Source organism: Nothobranchius furzeri, chromosome 3 (genome assembly GCF_043380555.1).
Source record: "Nothobranchius furzeri strain GRZ-AD chromosome 3, NfurGRZ-RIMD1, whole genome shotgun sequence".
NCBI lineage: Eukaryota > Metazoa > Chordata > Actinopteri > Cyprinodontiformes > Nothobranchiidae > Nothobranchius > Nothobranchius furzeri.
In genome coordinates this window covers 86663958-86688304 of record NC_091743.1, presented here as the reverse complement: position 1 = coordinate 86688304, position 24347 = coordinate 86663958, and the positions used below count along the sequence as shown (strand labels likewise).

General features: G+C 47.6%; 2 protein-coding genes across 4 annotated transcripts in view; both read right to left on the bottom strand.

Annotated features, from left to right (window-relative positions):
• Positions 1–17319, bottom strand: part of peli3 (pellino E3 ubiquitin protein ligase family member 3) — a 29935-nt gene extending 12616 nt beyond the window's left edge. The window contains exons 1-2 of one of the 3 annotated variants that reach the window (XM_015958089.3): positions 17162–17319; positions 11625–11825 (exon numbers count right to left, since the gene is read on the bottom strand). In XM_015958089.3, coding sequence (XP_015813575.1) covers positions 11625–11797 — 173 coding nt within the window. In that variant the 5' untranslated portion in view covers positions 11798–11825; positions 17162–17319. Of the gene's footprint in view, positions 1–11624; positions 11826–16789; positions 16963–17123 lie in introns of those variants that run through there. The other 2 variants (XM_015958091.3, XM_015958090.3) reach the window with 2 other exon arrangements.
• Positions 17320–17984: 665 nt separating this feature from the next.
• Positions 17985–24347, bottom strand: part of pelp1 (proline, glutamate and leucine rich protein 1) — a 19907-nt gene continuing 13544 nt past the window's right edge. Inside the window, exons 15-19 of the mRNA XM_015958088.3 lie at positions 22181–22314; positions 21899–22001; positions 19940–21514; positions 19549–19872; positions 17985–18170 (exon numbers count right to left, since the gene is read on the bottom strand). Coding sequence (XP_015813574.3) covers positions 18081–18170; positions 19549–19872; positions 19940–21514; positions 21899–22001; positions 22181–22314 — 2226 coding nt within the window. The 3' untranslated portion in view covers positions 17985–18080. The remainder of the gene's footprint in view (positions 18171–19548; positions 19873–19939; positions 21515–21898; positions 22002–22180; positions 22315–24347) is intronic.

Below are 24347 nucleotides of genomic sequence, written 5' to 3'. Positions count from 1 at the left end.
GCGAGTACTCAGATCCAAGTATCGGTATCGTATCGGTTTGGAATAAAGTGGTATCGTTGCATCCCTACCGCCGACCAAAGTGCTGTACAGATAAAAGGTAAAACGCAACAAAGAGATAATCACGGTCAACAATGAGAACACAAAATAATAATAATAATTAAAGCTGCAAGCAGCGTCGTTCGGCCCTCGCAGCTCCGCGCCGCTCCGGCCTGGCCGGCAGCCCGGGGCACCAGGCTACGTCTGCGAAACAGAAACGTCAACCACCCCGACACCAGAAACTGCTAACGGTCACCTCATCCGCACCTCACCCTGACTCAGCATCCCCTTTGAGCCCACCATTATATTACACGTCTCACCACTAGGGCATACTCTATATTTACCACACTGGTGGTGTGATAACAGAGACAAACTTTAATGCTTTTCTGACCACGTTTTTTTAAGTTATCGTAGGTCAAATTTATCTAGAGTGCGTTGTGACCCATTGAGGTCAGCTTTGGTTGACAAAGATGGTTTTCTGTTATTTTGACATCAATCAGACACTGTGTTCTTTCTAGAACCAGTGAGCTGAAAGGGGCAGAGCTACAGGGATTAAAACCAACAACCACATCAATGTGTTTGGTGCAGTCATGTGATGTCACAAGCCAAGTATATTGCCATTCTGACTTTGTCTTTAGAAGTTAATAAAGTTTGAACCTATCTAGGGGTGCTGTGACCATTTACAACTAAATCCCATAGAGGTATATTTGGTCATCAAAGATGGTTTCCTGTTAATTTGGTACCAATCAATTGTTGCATGTGTCATCTAGAGACAAAAGGCTGCAAGTGGGCAGAGTTAAAGTGATTTGAAAAAGTGAGCACATACATGTGTTGATTGCAGTTGTGTGATGACTCCCATCAAGTTTAATATAGTTTGGAGCTTTTTTGCAGAAGTAACAAAGGTTTTATTGTATCTAGGGGGTGCTGTTCCAAATTTAGGAAATATTCCATGAAGAAGTTTCTAGGTTGATAAGAGTCATTTGTGTGCAGTTTGGTGTGAATTGCATCATGCATGTGTTATTCAGGGCCTAATATCTGTCAAGGGGCGGAGCTAAAGCTATATCTACCAATTACCACATGATTGTGTTGGGTTCCTTTGTGTGATAACATATGGCAAGTTTGATGCAATTACGACCTCTTCTGTAGGAGTTGTTACAGTTTTAAAGGTATGTAGGGGGCGCTGTGGTGATATTACACAACATTCTCCAACCGTTTGTGCCTCGTTGGCTAAAGGGCATGATTGTTCATTGCAATGTTCAGTCTCGGGCAGATTGGAGGCTGTTTGTGGAAGTTACAGTCAAACGTAAGGTCATGGCGTCACGCCAGAATTCGCCATGGCATCAAAGTCCCTCCCTATCTGGAAAGCTATCAGATCTGAATGGTCATTACAACATCATGAAGACAGTGCATGACCTTAGTGTCATGTTGACTAAATTAAAGGGGACAAATATGGGCATTTCACCAAAAATCAATGGACTTCCAATAGTCAGGGGGCGGGGCTTAGGTGATGTCAGCTGTCCACATTATCATTGTCTTCAGATGTGGTCAGTGATCACACAGACAACGTTTGATATACGATCTGATCATGCACATGGGAGTTAAGTCAAGTAATGTAATGGCGAAAGGTCAAAATTTGAGGCTTAGCCACGCCCACACCTTTATACTTATTTAAAATCCGACGGTTGAATTTTTTCCCCTTTGTCTTAAGAGTACATAGCAGATGTTTGAAGGTGATCGGTGAAAAGGGCGACGGGGCATCAAGGTCCAAACAACATGTGCGAAAACCACTAAATCAAGTACTTGGACCAAAATGGCCGACCTCCTGTGCGACTTTGCGCTTGGCTCCAAGAGACTTCTTTGTAGGTCCTGAGACACTACATTAGTGTACCAAATTTCGTGATCCTCAGTCAAAGCATGGCTTGGGGCTGACAGTTTTAATGGTCCTAGGGGGCACTATTTCAGAAAATAGGCCACGCCCACAAACTTCAGCTGTCCAGTTCTATTGGGGGTCAGACTCGGATCACTCACCAGACATTTTGTGGCGATGTCACGATAATTGAAGAAATGAGAGGCAAACGTATAGCCATGGCGTGATGGCGAATTTCGCCATGCTCCCAAAGCCCTGCCTTTTTTCGAAACCTGCCAGTACTGGAGACCAAGTGACCTCAACTTGTCAGCTGCTATTTGCCAGAGATTGCTGGTGATTGGGTAAAAGGAGTCCAATAGGGAGCTGTGAAAAAAAGAGTGGTGTGGCGACAGGTCAAAGTTTGAGGCTTAGCCACGCCCAATCCTTTATACTTATTTAAAATCCGACGGTTGAATTTTTTCATCTATGTCTTAAGAGTATATAGCAGAAGCTTGAAGACAATTGGTGAAAAGGGCGACGGAGCATCACTCTCCAAACAACGTGTGCGAAAACCACTAAATCGAGTACTTGGACCAAAATGGCCGACTTCCTGTGCGACTTTGCACTTGGCCACAAGAGACTTTTTTGTAGGTCCTGAGACACCACATTAGTGTACCAAATTTTGTACTCCTCAGTCAAAGCATGGCTTGGGGCTGGCAGTTTTAATGGTCCTAGGGGGCGCTATTTCAGAAAATAGGCCACGCCCACCGGATGTTCACATCACATTTTTTGGGGGGCTGGACTTGGATCACTCCCAAGAAGTTTTGTGGCGATATCTCTAGAAATGACAAAATGGGAGGCAAACGTAAGGCCACGTCGGTACACCTGACTTCGCCGCGCCGCCACAGCCCCGCCTTCTGGAGAAAACCCCCATAAAGTGACGCCAAGCAACCCCAACTTGTCTTCAGTTACCTGCTACAAATTTGGGTTGATTATTTGAAAGGGCGAATTTTGGAAAATTTCCCAGTAAAACTTGACCTTTTAAGTCCTGAGGGGGCGGGGCTTATGTGACATCATCAATCGACCATTCATTTGTCTTCGTAGGGCGATGACGATTGTCCAAAGAACATTTCTTTAACTGTAATTCTTTCATTTATGAAATTATAGCAATTTGAATTTTTTTGGCGAGTGCTCGAACTTTGAGGCCTGGTCCCGCCCCTTCAGTATTTACGAAAAGTCAATTTTATTGTCTCATTTTAATCGTCCATCGCTTCTGTTCGATCGCACACTATTTTTGAGACCACCGTGCGAAAAATGACCAAACTGTTCAACCAAATATAGACCCTAGAAATGGCCAAAACGGGGTCAAAATGGCCACTTTAGTCCAAAATGGCTGACTTCCTGTTTGATTTTGACCATGGGTGCGAGAGGCTTTTCTGTGCGTATTGTTGAGTTCTACAAGTGTACCAAATTTCATCACTCTACTATGAAAAAAGGTCAAAGCGGAGGGGTATTTTAAATTTTCCAGGGGGCGCTGTCGAAACATTTTTTTACCAACTTTCACGTTGCCAGTGAAATATGTAAATTTCACGCACTTTCTATATTGGGCCAGAATTTGGTGAGTTTTTGGATATGCTAAGACCCCCTAAAGGCCATCCAAAGACGCGGAAGAAAAAAAAAGAAAAAAAAAAAAAAGAAAAAGAAACGGAGCAGATACAATAGGCCTTCGCAGCGCTTCGCTGCTCGGGCCTAATTAATAAAAAGTCGAGGGTTTCATAATGCCAGGTCGTAAGCAGTGACTTGAAACGGGGGTGGGGGGAGCTAACCCTCACTGAGAGAGGAAGAGCGCTCCAGCGGGACGGAGCAGACAGACTAGAGCACAGGTTTTAGGTTTCATTGTGGGAACGTGAAGCCCGGATCGGCACACAATGAGTCACAAGGTCAGACCGTTAACATTAGCATTAGCAACACCACCACACAGCAGAACTCCTTTAGACTCGTGTTATTTGTGGAGATAAAACATCAGCGTTGCAAAGCAAACAGAGTGAGTGGTAGAGTCCTGTTGCTGTTGGCCAATCACTCAGACACCTGTTTCTTCTTGAAGCAAAATCAGACTCACACACGCATTCATGTCACAACATTCTCAATCTTCATAAATTCACCAGAAGGTCTATTTGAGCAAGAACAGCATATAAACTGTTAAAAGATTGTCCCACAAAGTTGCCAATGTGATTATTTCCTGTTTGTCAATTTTCAAAATCATTAGTTTAATTTGAAGAATTAAAACTTTTAATCCTTCAAACTTGTTTCCTCATTGAACTGAAACACAGACACTCAGATATTATCGGCAGTTTATGGATGAAAACAACCTTTGAGTCTTCTGAACAATATAAAATTTGGTTATTGATTTATTAAAATTAATATTCTGAATTAATACGTAGCATGGTTTCTCTTTCATAAAAGAGCATAAATCCATAACGCTACATTTAATGGCGAGCGTATCCAGTCTTCTATATCTGCGATATGTCTGATTTCTTACATCTAAAAGCTACAAACAACGCTTTTCTCTGTGTTTCACTTTGATGTCTTATTTTGAACTTAACCGGAAATTGTTCCGCTGAAGTCACTCTTCCGGGAGGCGTCCTGGTGGAAACTTGACCGGGAAGATCTCCGATCTCAAATTGACCGCAAATTACAGACCTAACTTTGATTTATCCCATCTTCGCCTTCGGAGCGAACGTGTGAGTTGTGCTTTTGACTCAATTCTGTCCATTTTGACGCGCCGCCGCGTCTCTAGTCTAACCTCAGGTCGGAAAGCTACGTTTCCGCTCTGACCATTGCTGGGTGAGCTACCGTGAGCAGCTTATCCTCAGTTCCTAAAATTATCACTAAATTCTCCGAACCTCCGAACCGAGACTACATTCTCGGACACCTTTCGTCTCAGTGTGTTGACACTGTGGGCGAGCTATTGTGGAAAATATCTCCATTGCATGGGCGACTTATAGAAACAATCTGAACGGAATGCCCGTAGGCACCTACTGTTGCTTGATTGCACGGTAAACGTCGTAAGCCGGGTTATGGCCGTCACGCGTTACTGCATTCAGATTGCGTACGGTTTTTTTGAAGTCCGTATTACAAGCGGGGCGAGATGCCTACTTGTTAATCGGGAAAATTTAAGTCTGGTCGCTACAGACAAAGAACGCTAGACCTGGCCGGAGAGCTAAGCTAGCGCCACAGTTAGACAAAAAGGGAACGCGTCCCGTTAGATTGTCATACCATTTCTGACACAGTCAGTCTGTGTCCTCACAAAACCCGCATTGGCGGTGGTTCTTGTAAATCGCTACGGTGTGTAGAATCTACATTTTGCTACGTTTGTCCGTCTGATAGCATCTCGGCAGCGTAGGGTTTATTATTTTTTTTTTATTATTTTTATTTTGGACCGGTGATCGGGTCGGCTTTCACAGCCTCCATCGCTCGGATCCATGCCTTTTTCTTCCATCTTGTGAAGTTGTGTGTATTCATTTCTCTATCAACAATTCCTTGTTTTACCCTGTGTCATAAAGTTAAGTTAAGCTACGGACAGTCCTTGTTGTGTGAGACATATTAAGGAATCTGCCCGGAGTTTTACGTCGGCTCAGAAGGTAAAAACGCGAGTTGCTCTGAACTTAATGGGAGATGGACGAGACACGACAAAATCTTTCTTGCACTGTTACACCTGGTGTGGGGTTCTCTGACGTTCTGCTTCCAGAACATGCCAAGACGCAGGAGACTGTTCACCGGCCGAGCATCGCTGGTCCCTCCGCCCGCCCGAACGGGCCCGTTTTAGGCGGGTGCCGCCGGTCGGGAGCAGCGGGGACTAGTGGCTGCGGTTCGGTGCCAGCTGCACTGGGTCGGAGGTGGTTCTGGTCTGCAATTCATGACGTGAATTCATGCAACATGCTGTTTACAGTCATAACGCTTTTTCTTTACTTTTATTTCTTCCAGGGGGTCAAAAACCCACCATCAACATCAAGGTTTGAAATAAACAACACTTTCTCTGCTGCTTTTAAGCTGAATAAATCTCTTGAGCCTATGGTTAACCTCTCTGACAAACAGGTTGTGCTTAACCCTTTGGTTCCTAATGCTTCTCCTCTGTCATCCATGTTAAAGGCTGAACATCTCTCCAGCATGGGTGTGAAATCTTCAGGCTGTGACCCACCGCTTCAGTCAGAGGTCTGTTTTACTCGTCAGTCCGCCTCATGCACAAACCAGCTTCTTTATCGGGGCGTGATGGAAACGTCAGCCGCCGTGAAACACTTGTGGTCTCCGGACGGAGCTACCATGCCATTTAAGGGGTTTGTGCCCGGACATCTTGACCTTTATGTGAATGACCTTGTCACTTTTCAGTTTGTGACCTCTGCTAATACGGTGGCCAATTCTTTTCTCCTTTCACAGGGGTGTGACTTAGTCTCGGGCCTCTGTGCTCTCTTTCCTGTGATTTCTCTTACAGGTGACCACGACGACACAGAAAACCCTGCGGTTTCCAGCAGTCCTGTGGTCAGTGGCGATATTAAAGGTGGCTCGGTGGTTGCTGCGCACACCTCTCTCACGGGCTCGGGAAGGCCACCCGGCCCGGGAGGTGTAGGTGCGTGCAGTGATGCTATGCTCGGGGCCCCTCCTGACAAAGGGGGGGTGCTGAGTGGCTCTGAGTTTTCCGTTGCGGACTTCAACCGGTTCGGGGGAACGCCTCCTCCGAGCGGGCGGGTCATTGCAGAAATCGACACTGACCTTCCACCAATTCAGCTGACAACATTGACCTCCGACCCGGAGTTAGGTGCTGCACCTTCTACGGGGCGGAGTTCTAGTCAGTCTGTAAATACTCTGGTTAAACCGGGTTTTTCTGATTCTGTGTGGGAACCTCCATCATTCTTGGGAATAAAGTATTCTTGGCTTCAGTTTTCAGGACAGACCATGTTCCTAAAGCTAGCATCATGTCTGTATCTGATTCTAAACATGGCTAGGTTTGCTTTGACACCCGTGACACAACCATCCTTGGATCACTCCTTTTCGGAACCTCCAAGTCCAACACCTCCAGGTCTTTGGACATCTGAACACCTACTCTTTCAGCACGATTCAGGTGACGATGTGCATTTTTTTGGTAATAGGGCTTTTAAGAGCTTAAGAACTGTTCTTTGTTATGCTTCTCCTGTCTCACAGACACGGCATAAGTTTGAGAAAAAACAGGGGGGTGGGGAGCCTCCTCCCGCTTTGCGAGCATCATTTTCGCATTTCCAGTTCACTACTATTTCTGATCACAACAAAGTCGCCTCCGTTAAGCTGCAACACAACTTTGAGCAGGTAAAATCAGGTTCTGATCTAACAGCTAAACCATCAGCTTCGCTCCAGTTCCAAACGGGACCCTCAGGTAAATTCAAACAAGTTTCCCTGTGGGTTCGTAACACAAGATACAAACAGTTTGATAACCAAATCGCTTGTGAGCCTGCTCCCACAGATACGTCCAAACTCGTGTCTCTGTGGGTCCGCAATACCAGATTCAAAACTCTATTCTGACCGACTATTCTGACCGGATTCTTTTCCACTGACTGGTGGACCGTTACAAATTCTCTCGTTTGTGGGATGAATTTTTAACAAATGTGATATCCTTTGGGTTTTTTTTTCAGGTTACCTGCCTCCAGCCAGGGTCCTGTTACTAACTCACATCTTTAGGGATTACTAACCTACTGATTTACATTTTTAGAACTGATTTACATCTCTATCTTTTTATTAGTGCTTTGTGTAGCATGATTATATTTGATTACAAAGTTAATTTTATTTTGTTACTATTTCCCTTAAAGGGCCAGAAGCCAATTTGCCCTTCATTTTCATGATTATTTCCTTTATATATATGCCTTTAATTAATGCAGCCTGCTGAGTTTCACATATCAGTTAGGATTTACTTTCTTTTATTTGTGTTTTCCCTGCATCACGTTTTTACATGACACGTAGAACAGGGTGCAGTACATTTCTTCTTTAGATAATTCACAGAAGGCATCCACATTTTCCCAGAGGCACCCATAGATAGGTTTTGATTGATTTCTTTGTTTTGCATCAAATGCTATCTATCGTGTGGGCTGTCTCACTTTGTCTCCTTCTCCGAGCTCGTATGGACTACATCCCATCAGAGGGGTCGTCTTCACCATCCTTCAACTGGTTTTCTGTCGCATGGGGCTTCGGTCGTGGTTCGAGATGGGTCGAGGTCTGCGCCGGACTTCGCCTGGACTACGCCTGGGGAATACATCACCTGCCCAGCTCCGTGTGGCACACGAGCTGCTTATCCTTTGCATACCTTTGCATTATTGCTGATGAAAATTAACTGCTATTGAAATAGCTCTGCTTTCAAGATTCCTAAGTGGATTACTTTACAATGATTGCAACAGTTTTGGCCTTAATCATCTGATCAGGATAGACTCCCTTCTACACGAGACCTGTGGTGACGCTTCATCGTTCCTGCCTTCATCTGGGATGTCTACCTTTACGAGTACATCACGTTATTGTGGTTGTGACGTCAGGTGGCCTCTGCTTGACCTCCATGTCGTCACAAAAGGGGGGAATGTAACGTGAGGAAATATGGGTTTTCTGTCACAATGGTGGTGTTGGACGCAGCTGTGTCAAAGCTGGGTCGCTGAGAACTTTCACCCACAGATTAAGACCTGAACGCCAGCGAGTCTGGGAGGAAACCATAACATCTGCCACCTGCAGTCTACCAGAAGATGTGTTTACATGAGTTGTACCCAGACCAAGTCAAAACATAAAGTTTAAACTTCTTTTTCTTGATTTTAATGTTAAAGTAACCATTATCATTTTGCTCATTATAAATGTGATTAATCAAATGAATGACTATTTAGCTTTGGGGTAATTATAATGGTTTAATGAATCCATTCTTAAATAATGTTGAGAATGTTTGTTACTGACCTTCACACACACTCAAGCACAAACATTCACACACATCCACACACACCTGCTCACAGTAAACTCCAGACACATTTGATGACGCACGTTTGCTTTGAGAAGAGAAAGGTTTTTGGTAAGTTTTCAGTCTTATGATTCAGTTCGTGTTGGACAACGAGAGAGAACAGACCTGAAAACCAAAGGGGGGGCAGAGCCTGTTGGCTCGTTCTTCCCCCCTTTCACGCTGTTTCTGCCAAGCCAGGCAGAATAGCTGAATCGCGACTTCTAACGAAGACTCATTACCGAGTCTTTTGATTTCTGAGTGAATTAACTTAAGAAAGCGCATCGATAAAACGCTTTACCATCAACGTGTACCGAGGGGCAACTCTGGACCGGTCCGCTCGACACCTACGTCTCCTGTCAGCGTCGGTGTCATCCGGATGAACCACAACATCCTCCACGGCCCGGATCCGAAAGAGGGTCCACAAGAGTTCGGTGAGACAGAGCACGGTTTTAGCGTTTGATGCAGTTCTCTGATAAGACCTAAGTTTATCCAAACCATCACTTCACTCAGACACCTGTTTCTTCTTGAAGCAAAATCAGACTCACACACGCATTCATGTCACAACATTCTCAATCTTCATAAATTTACCAGAAGGTCTATTTGAGCAAGAACAGCATATAAACTGTTAAAAGATTGTCCCACAAAGTTGCCAATGTGATTGTTATTTCCTGTTTGTCAATTTTCAAAATCATTAGTTTAATTTGAAGAATTAAAACTTTTAATCCTTCAAACTTGTTTCCTCATTGAACTGAAACACAGACACTCAGATATTATCGGCAGTTTATGGATGAAAACAACCTTTGAGTCTTCTGAACAATATAAAATTTGGTTATTGATTTATTAAAATTAATATTCTGAATTAATACGTAGCATGGTTTCTCTTTCATATAAGAGCATAAATCCATAACGCTACAGAACGCTCCAGCGGGACGGAGCAGACAGACTAGAGCACAGGTTTTAGGTTTCATTGTGGGAACGTGAAGCCCGGATCGGCACACAATGAGTCACAAGGTCAGACCGTTAACATTAGCATTAGCAACACCACCACACAGCAGAACTCCTTTGGACTCGTGTTATTTGTGGAGATAAAACATCAGCGTTGCAAAGCAAACAGAGTGAGTGGTAGAGTCCTGTTGCTGTTGGCCAATCAGAGGCGAGATGTCCAAAATCATGAATTAAGACTCCAAATCCTGCCGTCTTCAGCTCACCTGAGTTCCGACTCACGTCTAGCTCCTGAAACAGGAGCGCCAGAGCTTTTCCCCTCAGAGATCAACTCACAAGGCATTCCCTTATATTAGAGACCACTGCAAATGTGCTGACAAAATGAGTGAACTTGGTCTTCAGTTAAAGTCACCAAACAGAACCCTTTCCCACCAGGCTCTTTACACAAGAACAGTGCAGACCCACCAGGTTGTGACCTTCTCATAAATGTGTCCCTTTGGTAGATGTAATGCAGGACAACCTTGACCAGAAGATTAAACATAAAATTGTTATTTCACGATTGATCAAATACGGAAAATGTGATGTATGATGCAGAAGAACTTGTGTAAAATGAGTAACCATAGCAACCACACTCAGAATAGTTTTAGAGTTAGACAAACATTTTCTGGGACCCAAATCCATACAAGTGTTTCTATTGGTGTCATGGTCTGCGTCTGCGTCTCCCCTCATGTGTCTCCTTGTGTTCTACATCCCTCTCCAGGTGCTCCTTTTGTGTCTCCTAGCGCCCTCATGTGTCCTTGTTCTGTGTCTCCCCTCATGTGTCTCCTGGTGTTCTCCATTTTTCCCCAGATCTTCAGCCCTCTAGGTTTCCCTCCTCAGATATCCCCCTCCCAGTTCCTGTGCTCCTGTGGCCCCCTTTAGTCACGCCCCTGTAGCTTTTCTTTCTGTAGTGTTTTTCCTTTAGCTTCAGCTCCCCCCTTAGAATATTATGTTTTCTGCCCTTCTGGTCTTTAGGTTTTTCTCTTAGGTCATTTTCCTTTAGCTACAGCTGCCCATGTTATTAGTCTCTCTCGTGTGTGTTTCCCATCGGTGTTTGAGGTTTTTCTCCCCCCTTAGATTATTAAGTTATGTTTCCTGCTCTTCTTGTCTTTGGGTTTTATTCTTAGGTCATGTTAGTTTTCCTCCCTGATTAGTAACTCAGTTCACCTGGTCTCTCTCTCCCCACACGCCTGCAGGTCATCTCCCTCTCATCCTCCCCAGTGTATAAAACCCTGTCTGTGTCTCAGTGTCTTGTCGGTCCATTGTTTGGTGTCAGCGTTGTTTTGTTCCTCATCTCTAGGTTTTGTGCTCTATGTGAGCTTTCGTTCTCCTGGGTTTCAGGACTTTGGTTTTTTTGGCTTCCTGCCCTTTGGAATTTTTTTGTTCTACTTCCTAATAAAGGAATGTTTTCATTTACATCCACTCTTGCCTCATGTCGTTCTGGGTGTCTGCATTTTGGGTCCAAACATCCTCCTGACTCGCAACGTGACAATTGGCCGTTAAACTCTTGAGAACACGGTTGAACGTTTTTGCTCCGTTTTCATGTATTTTGATTTCAACCCATAAATGTTATGGATTAGGAAATGATTTGATCAAACCTTTTGATGAAACTTTTCTCATGTCTTATGACACATTTTCCAACGGGGTTATGAATGCCTCTCGTTTAAGAGGCCGGTCGTGCTGGCCTGTGTGTTTAACGGATTCTCACCGTGTAACAGGCTGGACCACAGGCCGCAGAGACAACAGGACACAGATCTTAGCAGTTCTCACCCCAGGATGATGAGCTCGCCGTACTTGACAGGCTCCCTTTCCTCAGGAAACACTCCGTCGTGTGGCTGGGAGCTGGAGTCCAGAGGAGGCGAGGACTGGCTCTTGTTGCAGGATGGGCGCAGCTCCAGAGATGGGGGGGGACACAGCGCCTCTGAGCTACCCTTCAAAACCATGCCAACCAGCCACAATCGGCGCGCGGTGCTGTGAGAGTAAAGAAAAGAACGGTGAGAACCCTGTTTCTGAGACCACCAGCACCAGGAGCTCAGCCAGCACCGCTCCAGACGCTGAAGCTCCAGAGCAGCTTGGAGCTTCAGCGTCTGGCCACATTGCTGCAGTGCCTCGTATTTATGGTGTAACGGTATGAAATGACTGTTTTCCACCAAAAGTCATTTTCCCCCTCTCCTCTGACACAGAACTAGTCTGCATGAGATATGGCCTCAAGGTCTCATGCATTTGTTATAAACTGCTTCTTTCCAGCTCAAAGAGAAGAATGAAGAATGGACTTTCTCCTTTTAATAAATCAAAGAACTCTATTTTAATAAAGCGAATCAAACAAGGTGTTAGTCAATAATAAGATGTGACCAATCTGTGAAATCAAAATATTAATTACTTTATTATAATCCTATAGAACATAATAAGTAATATGACTTTAAATGTTTCCACTAGGACTGATCTCACGTAGCGTTAAAAGATGACACATGGCTTTCACTGATCTAATCAGAATTTGACAGATCTTATGGAGGCGTGGTTTTGGTGGTGTTTGGTAAATCTGTCATCTTTTCATTCGACCATAAACCAAAACGTCCGAAGTATAAAACTATACCCACGTCATCTTTAACGCCAGTTCAAAGCGTTCTAGAGAGGTTGTCGGAGTGGCCAATCCGTAACTTTCCTCTTCAGCCGAAAGAACCAACGACAAGCTGGATAAAATCTGTTGCTGTTCCAACTGCTGCAACGGTTCCTTTCAGAATAAAAGCTGAACCATCATGACCCAGGTTTGGGTCTTGTTAGATGCCAACGAAACTGTCGTGACCCAGAAGTATCTCAAGACTGGTCTGGTCGGCTGCTTCTACCGGCTTCGGTTCCAGAGAGGGTCCAGCTGGACCTCGACATTCCTGATCTAACGGGGACTTCCGCTAAGGGTATGTAGGCCGACAGAATGGCGTCAAATGTGTTTATGAATCTTCTAACCAAAGCTTAACGCGAAGACATCACCTTCATTTCCCACCAGAACTAATCGTTTCTTCGGATTTGCTGGTTCTGAACAACATTCCACATCACACCATTCTCCGTCTCATCCACCTTAGTTACACCATACATTTAGTGTTAAAGTTAGTCTAGTTTAATTTGTTTAGTAATAAATCTTTAAACTTTTAAACTCGACTCTCTCTTCTGTTGTCTCTGAGTGAATATGAAGCTGTTATCTAATCCCTGCAATAAAAAGTTCCAATCTTCTGGTTAAACAGTACCCACAGATCCATAAGGTTGATTACATATTTCCTATGGAATCTTATGTCTTATGGCTCATTAAATAACATATAAATTAACTCATTTCAATGGCAAACAAAAGATCTTGAAACTCCAACAAAATTAAAACCAACGGCTCTTCCAAACATCTTGCTTTGGAGTGAGGTTGTATGTTAACCTGTGTGTTGGCGAGTCGGGCACCCCACCCCCACCCCACAAGGAAGCCCTGCTAAGGACACGGTCATGATTCTTCTGCAGCTGCTAAACCCTAACCCTCCAAGTGTTGGTGGAACACATCATCTGGTTCCCGTTTCTGAACTCCACCTCCGCTGTCCATGCTCCAGTATGAAGTAAACACGGATATTTCTCCTCCAAACAAGGAGGTACCCAGGACGAACCCCATCAACATGAAAAGCAGTGAGTGATATGAATTTGGAGGCTTCACACTCCAGTTAGGGAGCAGAGACACAACCAGGAGCTACTTCTCCTTCCCTTTGCATCCTATAGCATTCCTGACACGAGTGCTTGGTGCCTAAATCTAACCCTGACCCTGTCGCCTCAATAAAAGATTTCAGGAAACCGAAATTCCAAACGTGATCTCTGAGAGATAACCCTAACCCTCGTCAATCTTTCAGGTGTCTAAAACTTATCTGGTTTCTAGTGTGCTGGTTCTCCCACACAGAACCAGTCAAAGCTGAGCCCTGGAGCTCCGACTGCTCAGGACAAAAATAAACCCTGTAGGTCAAATGCAGTCCAGACCTCCTCCACATCAGGAACAGAGAGCTGCTGAAGAAACAAAGAAATCCTGAAACTATCCTCCTCAGATCAGCTCAGATAATCCAGGAAGTAAACGTTTGGCCTCTTCCTGTCTAGCTGTCACCACTCACATACGCATCCTTCATTTACATGAACAGGGTTTGTGTGTGTGTGTGTGTGTGTGTGTGTGTGTTGGACCCCCCTCCCCCCCCTTCCCGATACGTAGATGAAGAGAATAAAGAAAATAAACAGAAAGTCAGCTGAAGATGTTTTCTGGAATCACCTATTCCGTGATTAAAACACCTGATGTCCAGGTGTGCTACAAACTCAAAATGGCCCCTGTTAACAAGATCTGACTGTTTCCCTTTTCAACAACAGGATGCGGTGCCACCGGTGCCACGCAGCCAGGGTTCTGTGTACCTGGTGCTGATCTCCACCCTGCTGTGAAGATCTGTTATGACGGCCTTCTCTTTGTTCGCTCTACTCGTTTAAAGTTGAGCTCATTCAGAGACACCTTTTGTGTTTGATCACGTTGAGATGATGATCACGTAGGCAGCTCCTAAGCTATGGCACAGTATGGGGGGCAAAATTAAGACTACTGCCCAGCAGCAGGAGGCTATATAAATTCTGAAGCAAACTACCGATCTGATTAATGATAAGCTGGCGCCGGTAACTGAGAGGCTGGCGCTGCTTACTGAGAAATAGCACCTTTACCGGCGTTATTACTAGATACGCTAGGGACTAGCAGCACTCGGCTGGTCATTGACTGGTTCAAACACTCCCTCTGCTGTCTATTAGCATGAATAGTCTAGCGTTAGCCTGGACGGGCTGGTGTTAGCATTGGAGAGGCTAGTCATTAGCATGTCTTGGAGAGTACTTGACAGCTAGTGGCCAGCCTAGGCACGCTAATGGCTAGCCTCTCCAATGCTAACGCCAGCCTATCCATGCTAATGGTCTGTCAAGGAGGTAGGAAATCCAGCTAGTGGCCAGCCTAGGCACGCTAATGGCTAGCCTCTCCAATGCTAACGCCAGCCTATCCATGCTAATGGTCTGTCAAGGAGGTAGGAAATCCAGCTAGTGGCCAGCCTAGGCATGCTAATGGCTAGCCTCTCCAATGCTAACACCAGCCCGTCCAGGCTAACGCTAGCCTATCCATGCTAATAGACAGCAGAGGGAGTGTTTGAACCAGTCAGTGACCAGCCGAGTGCTGCTAGTCCCTAGCATATCTAGTAATAACGCCGGTAAAGGTGCTATTCCTCAGCAAGCAGCGCCTCTCAGTTACCGGTGCCAGCTTATCATCAATCAGATCAGTAGTTTGCTTCAGAATTTATATAGCCTCCTGCTGCTGGGCAGTAGTCTTAATTTTGGCCCCCATACCGCGCCATAGTAATCCAGGTCTCACTGTCATTGCCCACTTCAGAATCCCCCCAGCTGGACTATGGAGACTAGAGTCCTCGGATTGTCCATCACTTGGCGCGGGTTTTCCAAAAATAGCTGCAGTTTGACACATAGGGGCAAATAACAGTCAGATACTGAAGATACAGGAGAGCTAACCCGCACTCTACAGGAAAAGAGTCTCTAAGACGAGCAAGAAGCCCATTTGTCTCCTGACCTCCTGCAGAGAGGACGGGTTCCAGAGCCACTGTGGGGGTGAGCGCACCACCAGACAACAGGCCAAGAACTCAGGTTAAAGGAGACCAAATACAAAAAGATGAAACTGTGCAGGATCTGGTGTGTTGTACAGAAAACAGAGCACATCAGCACAAACACATCACTAGTCCGGCTCTGTGGTTCCTCACAGACCAGAGTTAGCATGTGATGCTAATAATCAGGGCTGCTGATAAGCACAAAGGCCATGATAACAAAAGTGTGTTTTTACGTGTTTTGCTTCATCAGAAACACCAAATCCAAAGATCCGTGTGGCAACATCCGCTCCGTAAAGTCTGGAAGAATGGTTTGTTGTAGCGTGACACCAAACGAGAGGACTGGTGGAAGCTGAACCGCGCGCTGTCCCAGATGGATGCAGGCGACGGTTTCAGTACACTGAATAATGCAAACTGGTTTTAAACGACTCGTATTTCTGACACGGAGAGAGTGAGCTTCCCCCGACAGCGTCGCGTCTTAGTGTAAACTCTGCATGAAAACTCGGTGAGGTCCGACACTTCTGCTGCTGTAACGTCTCCGTTCAGAGGGAAACCAACAGTCTGGGTCTTCCTGCCTCCCTTACTACCTCTGCCCTAACATCTGCCTGATACACCTGGTGTTACCTGCTGAGCCAGGCGTTTGTTCAGTTCAAAGTGACTCAAAGGAGTGGAGTGCCCACCCGTCTTCCACATGCCTGGCACAATCCCTGGTTAACATCCTGAGCTAAATGTTGAGGTTCATTTCATTAAGGATAACAAGTATGCTAAGTACTTAGTGCTTGTAGTGTACTAAAAGGTGTACTAGTTTACCGCTCCAGCAAAGTTGGAGATCACAATGTGATGAAGCCACCAGGACCACATCATCTGGAAACAGCAGACCTGATGGATCCCCCCTGATGTCCATTGCAGAGCAACCAACTCAGCCAGAGCCTATGGACCAAGGGACCTCCGCCACCCCGGGCGGACTACTGACCGATAGAGGCATCAGTTTGGATTTCAGCACTAACCCTGAAACATCTGCTGAGTTTAAGGGGAATGGACATTAGTAACCACGTGACCCCCAGGCAATGTCTTCACGACCTCTACGCGCAGGAAAATCCCCATTTACCGACTGATGCTGGAGGACACTGAACGCACCACGTGGTGTCGTCTCTGCAGCACTAGATGGTTTATGATCAGGGTGAGTTCAGGTTCATCACGCGTCCTGCGATCCACATCCACCCAGCCAAACCACGAGACCGAACCGAGCCTGAGCCCAGACGGCACGCTCATCAGTGTTGGATCGGAACACGGACCCACCTTTAATCAGACAGTGCAGACCAGCCTGGAACCGTCTAGAAGCCTCACACCGGTCCGGTAATGCGCTACGGAGGCTGGACTGGTTCCAGATCAGCCATCGCTCGTCAGCCCGGTTGTTGCGGTTCCCGAGCTTTACCCCTAACGGGTCTGACCGGAGACGCGCCTCGGTCCCTCTTCATCAGAAAACATGGCTGTTAGTGACGTGCGCACGGGCTCGGTGCACACACACACACACACACACACACACACACACACACACACACACACACAGAGCATCCTCCCGTCTAGAAGCCTTACAGCGGCTGGTATAAGCACCATTAGAGCCTCCACCCACCTCCTCCTCCCCGGATGCTGATGGAGGAGCAGCTTTACCTGCTGATGTCTGCCAGGAGAGGTCCAGCAACGGCTTGGTTCTCCCAGGTTCCCGCTGTGGGCTCCGTCAGTTCCCGCACGGTTCGGGATCCATTAAGGGTACCAGCAAGAGGAACGAGAGGCGGAGAAGAGCGTGGCCACGTCCCACCCCTCCCTCCCTGAGACACGTCCTGATGTCAGCAGACAGCCCGGTGACGCGGCCACATCTCCTCCCACCTTCTGGTCCCCTACACGATCAGGGGGTCCAAAGGCAGCTTTCAGCCCCGGTACCGGATCGTGACAGCATCATCATCATCATCAGTTTCGAATTATAAACCATCCATCACACCCGAACCAGCACCACCAACTGGTACCAGATCGGTTTCTATGTTCTGCTTCACCTGGTTAGGGTTGAAGTTGATGACGGTGTGAATCAGCGATGGTGAGTTCACGGAATAGAAAACATGGCTTCATTACAACATCTGAGCTTCAGAGCAGCTGACCAGGCCCGTTTATGGATTCAGCTTGTGTGTGTGTGTGTGTGTAAGAGCCACACTTACCTGCAGCACTCAGAACCAGATGCATCTAAAAACCATCCACTCAGTCATTATTCAATTTTTATACTAAAGCACAAAACATGGGAAAAAAAACCCATCATGGATACATTCAGATCCCAACAAACACATTTACCGCAGAGACACGCCGTAAACAGGAAGCCACGTGCTCCGGTCAGAGCTTCGGGTTACTGCGAGATGCTGCAGGTCTGACTTTTACTGGCTTCCAAGCTCCACGTGTTTATCGTGTAACAGGTGGACCACCGGCTCAAAAAACATCCAGAACAACGTTCAGCACGACAAAAGTCTTTTAATAAAGTAAAACTGGAAATGAGACCAGAGTTGGTTTTCTAGAAGAACTGCCTCCTGGGGAGGAGAGGGTTTCTTCAGCCATTAGATCCCGTGGCGACATCTTCATCATCAGGAGGACACGCAACAAAATCTGCCAACATGGAGGCCACGGCTTCCTCGTCCAGCTGAGGAACAGAGACACACGGCTCGTTAGGCGCTTGGAGACAGAAGCACAGAAATCCACACAAACAACTCAATTCCATGCAAGAAATCACAGAGATCCATGAAAATAACCCAGTCTAGAGGGACTGACCGCAGCGTGGCCGCTTCTAAACTGATGTCCCATGATCCTCTGTGATAAATATGCTTGTTGTTGTTTGTTCGTTCATTTTTATGTAGCTTCTACCCAAATGAATGCTAAACGGCCCGCACTTGTACAGTCAGAGGACTCCAAAGCGCTTTCGGCCCCAAAGAGACGTGCATACACGTGGGGAAGAACATTTTAACTGGGATTTGAACTAGCAACCATCTTGCCGTGAGGCAGCAGCGTCACCAAATCCAGCAGCATGCGACTCAGAGACTGGAGCTAATTGCGGGAATATATTTGGCCATAGCTGCACCCCAATTAGCCGTTAGCTCAGACTAGCTGCTACAGCTTTCCTTCCTGAAGGACACAAGCTATTTCTCTGAACGGAGGCCTTTCGGGCAGCCATGAACAGCTGACACAGGGACTACTTATAACTTCTGCACAGAGGGGCAGCAGTAGCTCAGGAGGAAGAGTGGGCTGTCCAGAAATCTTAGGGTGTCCAGTTCGATCTCAGCTCATTCTTGGGCATTCTGCTGTAGTGTCCTTGGGCAAGACACAGCCTGATTTGTCTGTAGGTGGTGGTCAGAGGTGATTAACAGCAGCCTGGCCCTCTGTGAGCCCACCCCAGGTCAGCTGTGGCTAGGATGTCATTTAGCATCGTTAGCAGAGCGCTTTGGGAAATGTATGTAAACCAGCATTATTATGATTATTATTACTAATAAACAGTTGGCTTTAAGGGTGTCGGTATCAAACTAGACCAAAGACGTTCTGTTGATGCCGAAGCTCAGATGGACCCAGCAGCAGCCTCCTCATGTGTTCATGGGGAGATCGATGGGACATGCGAGGGTTTGGCAGGTCAGCTGCTGAACTCCATGCTTTACTTTGGATTAAACAATCTGAAATAATGACATGAGTTCATCACAGCATGTACGGTATTGGCTAAAGCGCCTTCTAGAGTCCTGGAACCCCCCAAGGCGCTTTACAACACAATCAGTCATTCACCCATTCACACACTGGTGGGGATGAGCTACGATGTAGCCTCAGCTGCCCTAGGGCGCACTGACAGAGGCGAGGCCTACCGAACACAGGCGCCACCGGTCCCTCCGACCGCCTCCAGCAGGTAAGGAGGTTAAGTGTCTTGCCCAAGGACACAGCGACAGACTGAGCTGGACTCAAACCCGCAACCTTCTGATGACGGGGCGAGCACGCAACTCCTGTGGCACAGTCGCCCCACTCATGTTGTCCTATACTTTTACCTTTTTCTTCTCAGGGCTCTGCGTGGATTCTTCTTCTTCCGTGTTCTCGTTCTCTCTCTTCCTCTTCATCCCCTTCTCCTCCTCTCTACCTCTCTCCCCTCCACATCCATCTCCTCCCAATTCTCCTTCTGTCTGTGACGTTTCTGGTTCCTTCAAGTCTCCTTGGTCCAAGTCGGTCTGCTGCTGCTCCTTGATGTCCTCAGCAACGAAGGGCTGCTCGTCTGCTCCTGCTGGCTCTCCTCCACCTGCTGCTGCCTCCTCCTCCTCCTGACTCGGTGGTTTTTCTCCCTCGGCTGCTTGTAGCTCATTTTCAGCCACCATGTCCTTTTGTCACAAACAAAAAGTTACACGGAGAACGTTATTTTAACACACACACACACACAGGACCTACCAGCTGACTCTGACTGGCTTCCTGCTCCTCTGCAGCGATGATCAGCTCCGTCTCCTTGGCTCCTTGGTCCCACAGACCCATCTCCTCCTGAAGGCCATCTCCAGCAACGACGCCCTCCTCACCGCTCTCCAGCCTCTCCTCCAGAGCTCCGCCCGTCACACATAAGATCTGTGGCATGGTGGGATCGTCCATCTGTTCGCTCTCATCTTCCTCTCCTTCCCCCTCCTCCCTGGATTCTTCTAAAACGCCGATGCTCTCCACCTCCTGCACCTTCATCCTGTCCTCCCCAAACAGCGCTCTGCCTGTCTGCAGCTCTTCTATCCCTCCTTCTCCGTCGCCCTCCACACAAAACTCGCCCACCTCTCCCTCCTCCATGGGTAGGAGAACTTTGTCATCCTCCATCCCGACCTCCTCCGACCTGTCCTCCGATCCCTCCAGTGGCGGCATGTCTCCATCCTCCTCCTCTTCCTCCTCCTCCCCAAGCTCTTCACCCTCTTCTTCATCAAAGTCGTCGTAATCTTCCCCCTCGTAAAACTCATCACTCCCCTCTTCCTCGTCATCCTCCTCGTCGATCCCGTCCTCCTCGTCCTCCAGCTCTTCGTCGTCCTCCATGTCCTCCTCATCGTCCTCTTCGTCATCCGTGCTGTTGATATTGATGACAGCCGACTCCTCGTTGGCAGCCGGTGTGGGCGGATGCGGGTGGAGGTGTCGTCCCTGTTGGGTCAGCTGGTGCATCTGCAGGGGCAGAGCCATGGAGCTGGGCTGGCCCGTGGTCGAAGGCTGCATCAGCATCTGCTGCAGCTGAGGTTTCCCAGCAAGGGGGTCCCCCAGACCACCAGGGGGGGCTGAGGCGGAGCTAGAGTTCACAGATGGGACCAGGGAGACCACTGAGGTGCTGGAGGGAGGGAAGGAGTTTATGGGTGTGACAGAAGAGGTGAGGAGGGCGGAGGAGGTGGCCAGGTCGTTTGGCAGAGAGGTCACATCTAGAGTGGTGGGCGTTGATGAGGTGGGAACCATGGTGACCAACTCCGCTCCGCCTGGCGCCGAGGACAGCAGGCTCTGGGAGTTTGCGGCCACGTCGTTCTGTTGTTTCTCCACGTTGAGCAGCCCAGGAGGGACGATCACCACGCTGTCATCAGAGTCGCTCGCTAGAGATATTTCTACATCTTCCGTTTCCTCTTTGTCGTAACGGACAAACACCGGCCTCTGCCCCTCCGGTGGACCCAGCCCCGAGGGGTCTGGCTGGTGGTGCGTCTGTGAGGACGCCATCAGGTCTCCTGGGCCTGGGGCCTGTCCTGGCAGGCCCGGGACCAAGGAGAAGTGGTTATCCAAGGAGCCCAACAGAGAGGAGGGGCCCAGGTTGAGAGTGTGACGGGCGGGGAAAGGAGGGGCAGACGAAGGGCCCCCCAGTAGTGTTGGTAGGGTGAGTCTAGGACCAGGACCCTGGCAGGAGAGGACAGAGGGGGTGGCGGTGGGCTTCAGGGTGAGTGGAGGTAAGGGCAGGGCGAGGGAGGGCCTGCGGGGGTGGAGGATTGAGTTACAGATGGTCAGAGCTTCAGCGCAGAACGAAGACACCTGAGGAGAGAGAGGGCAGAGCTCATCAGTTATCCAGGGTCTCCACAGAACCGAGGTTCTGATCACACGCTCCATCACCCTCACGCCTAGCAGGTGACGGGAGTAGAACCAGCAGCAGGAGATACTGGTCCCTTCCAGAGCACGGACCTGCTCTAAGAGTGGACTTATCTCTCCTCGCTGATCTGGCAGCTTTAATAACTTCATTTCAGTAAATGTGTGTTTTCCGTGTTTCTGTCATCTCCCCGCGTTCCTCTGATCCAACTACCTTTAGTGGTGAAACGCTGATGAAACTATGATAAATCTCATGTTGTTTCACGAAGAAGAACTGAAGAGTCGCAAGAGGTTGAACTGAGAGCAGATGCCCCGAGTTCTCCTGAGAGTTACCTTCAGGTGTCGGTCTATGCGTCCGTTGCTGAGGATGGACACAGCACAGGTCAGAGGTGGTGGCCAAGACGGCGACGGGACCAGGACCAGAGCCAGCAACACCCTGGAGATGTAAACATATATGTTCATGAAGCTCCTAAAGATTGCTTCTAATCTGCTTCGTGAGCACCAACAGCTCCACACACACTCGTCTCGTTTAAAACAGCAGAAGAAACGTTGCAAACGAGATAATCGCTGAATAAATCCCACCGTAAAGGGCTGGTGAGACGAGGGATCTAGTACCTGTATAGCTCTCTCCGAGTCAGGGCACTGCTGTACTGCCCGCTGACGCCCCCTGCAGGCTCCCATGCGGAGATGCTGCTGGACTGCTGCTGCTGCAGACGCACACACAGGGGCAGCACCACTTCATGGAGTCTCTGCAACAAAGGGTTCACAGAGATCAGAACATCCAGACAGGCTCCTGCTGCTGCTGCTGAAGCATCTCCTCTGCAGATCGGGGTTAGGGTTCGTCAGTAAAGCCCCAGTATGAGCGAGCCCTCGTGACTCTATCGCACGTTACCGTGCGGAGCAGCCTGAGACCGTGACACAGACGGCCTACGTCTACATTAAGCTGGTGCAGACGCCGGCAACTTCAATAGCGTTCACGTCCATCTCTTTGTCAAGTCCACCATCTCCATTCCACTCAGACGCTCTGGTAATTACCACCGATCTGCTAATGGATGCAGAGTCCAGAGTGTGACCTTTGACATCTTCTCACACAACATCCTCCCAAGGCATAGAGCTGCAGAAATCACCAACACCTCCTACTTAGTTTTATCTCACATATCTCAGGCTCCATCCACTGAAATCCTGCAAGTTAAAGTCAGCTTCTGGCGTTCCTCAGGGCTCTGTCCTGGGATTTGCTCCATTTAGCATTCATCTCCCTTTTGGTCAAAGTTGAGTAATAACAGTTTTCACCACTGTGCAGATGACACCCAGCTGTACCAAACCCACTTCTTCCTCATCACTACTGCCCCTGATTGTCAACATGAAATAAAATTATTGTTCTAGTTTCTTAAAAAGTGAACAAGGACAATTAAGCAATCTTCTCACTGGTTTCAAACCCAACTGCTCCTCCTTCTGCCCACGCCATCAGGTCTGGGTGTCCTCCACAACCTGTCTGTCTATCCCACCTAAAGGTCTCGTCCTCTCACATCTCCCTCCCTGACAAGTCGGTAAAGACGGTTCTCCCTGGCCCCGCCTCCCACACGCCTCCATCTAAGTTTACGTCGCTATAGGCTTAGACTGCGGGAGGACATATGCCACTGACACACTAGCACCAGCTCCGCTCCGCCCGCCCAGCCTGGCTGCATTCATTCCACGCCATCTTAGAAATGTGGACATGAATGAGCACGTGGGTGGTCTGTGATGTCATGAGTGCATCTCTGAGCACGTGGGCGGGGCTAAAGAGTGCAGAGAAGTCCGCCGTGTCTCCATTATTAAACAAAAGCAGCCTGAGCAGTCTTGCTTTTAGACTCTGCATTGCAACCTGCTTTGCTGTGTGCGTGCGTGCGTGCGTGCGTGTGTGTGTGTGTGTGTGTGTGTGTGTGGCTTCAGTCAGAGGCCCGTTAATGCCACAGCATCCAGAATGTTAATGAACCGCGCCGCGGGCTGACTCTATCTGCTAATGGGAGGCAGCAGTGGGCGTGTTGGACCAGGTCGAGTCCAGGCGGACCGCCTCGGGAAGGGGCTGAAAAGACTTTTGGTTGCGCGCGGGAAAATCCAAGGCTACCTAAACGAGAAAACTCCCAAGCAGGTCCAGGCAGAGTGGAGCTGGTGCTAGTGCGCAAGTGCCGGTGCTAACCACTTTCCACTCTGCTACTTTCTTCTACCATTGCTCTCCAGTTGTATTTTTTCGGCAGTTTACGCGTGTTTTTCTCCCCAGAAGAAGCTACAACGATGTTCTGCTGAGCTGTGGTGGCCTCATGGAGGGGGCCGTCGCCTAGCACACTGCTGCTTACCACCTAAACATTCTCCCTCTCCTGATAATGTGCTACTACTAGTTCGCCTGTTGAAATAATTACAGATTAACCCAAATAAAGACGTTTATTTTATTAAGAAATAGAATCTCTCCTAGTGGTGGTCCAGCACTCTGCTGTTGCATCGCCCCCAGAACCAGTGTTGGGAACGTTACTTTAAAAAAGTAATTAGTTACAGTTACTGATTACTTTGTCAAAAAAGTAACTCAGTTACTAACTGAGTTACAAGATCATAAAAGTAACTAATTACCAACAAAAATAACTACTTAGTTACTTTTTTCATTAAAGCATGCAAGAATTACTACAATAGTGAAATATAAATGACTAATGACTGGAACATAATAAAATGTATGTCCAAATGTTTTATATAAACCTGAATAATTTAAATAAATAAGTACTTAACAGGAGGAACTACTAATAGGAACATTACA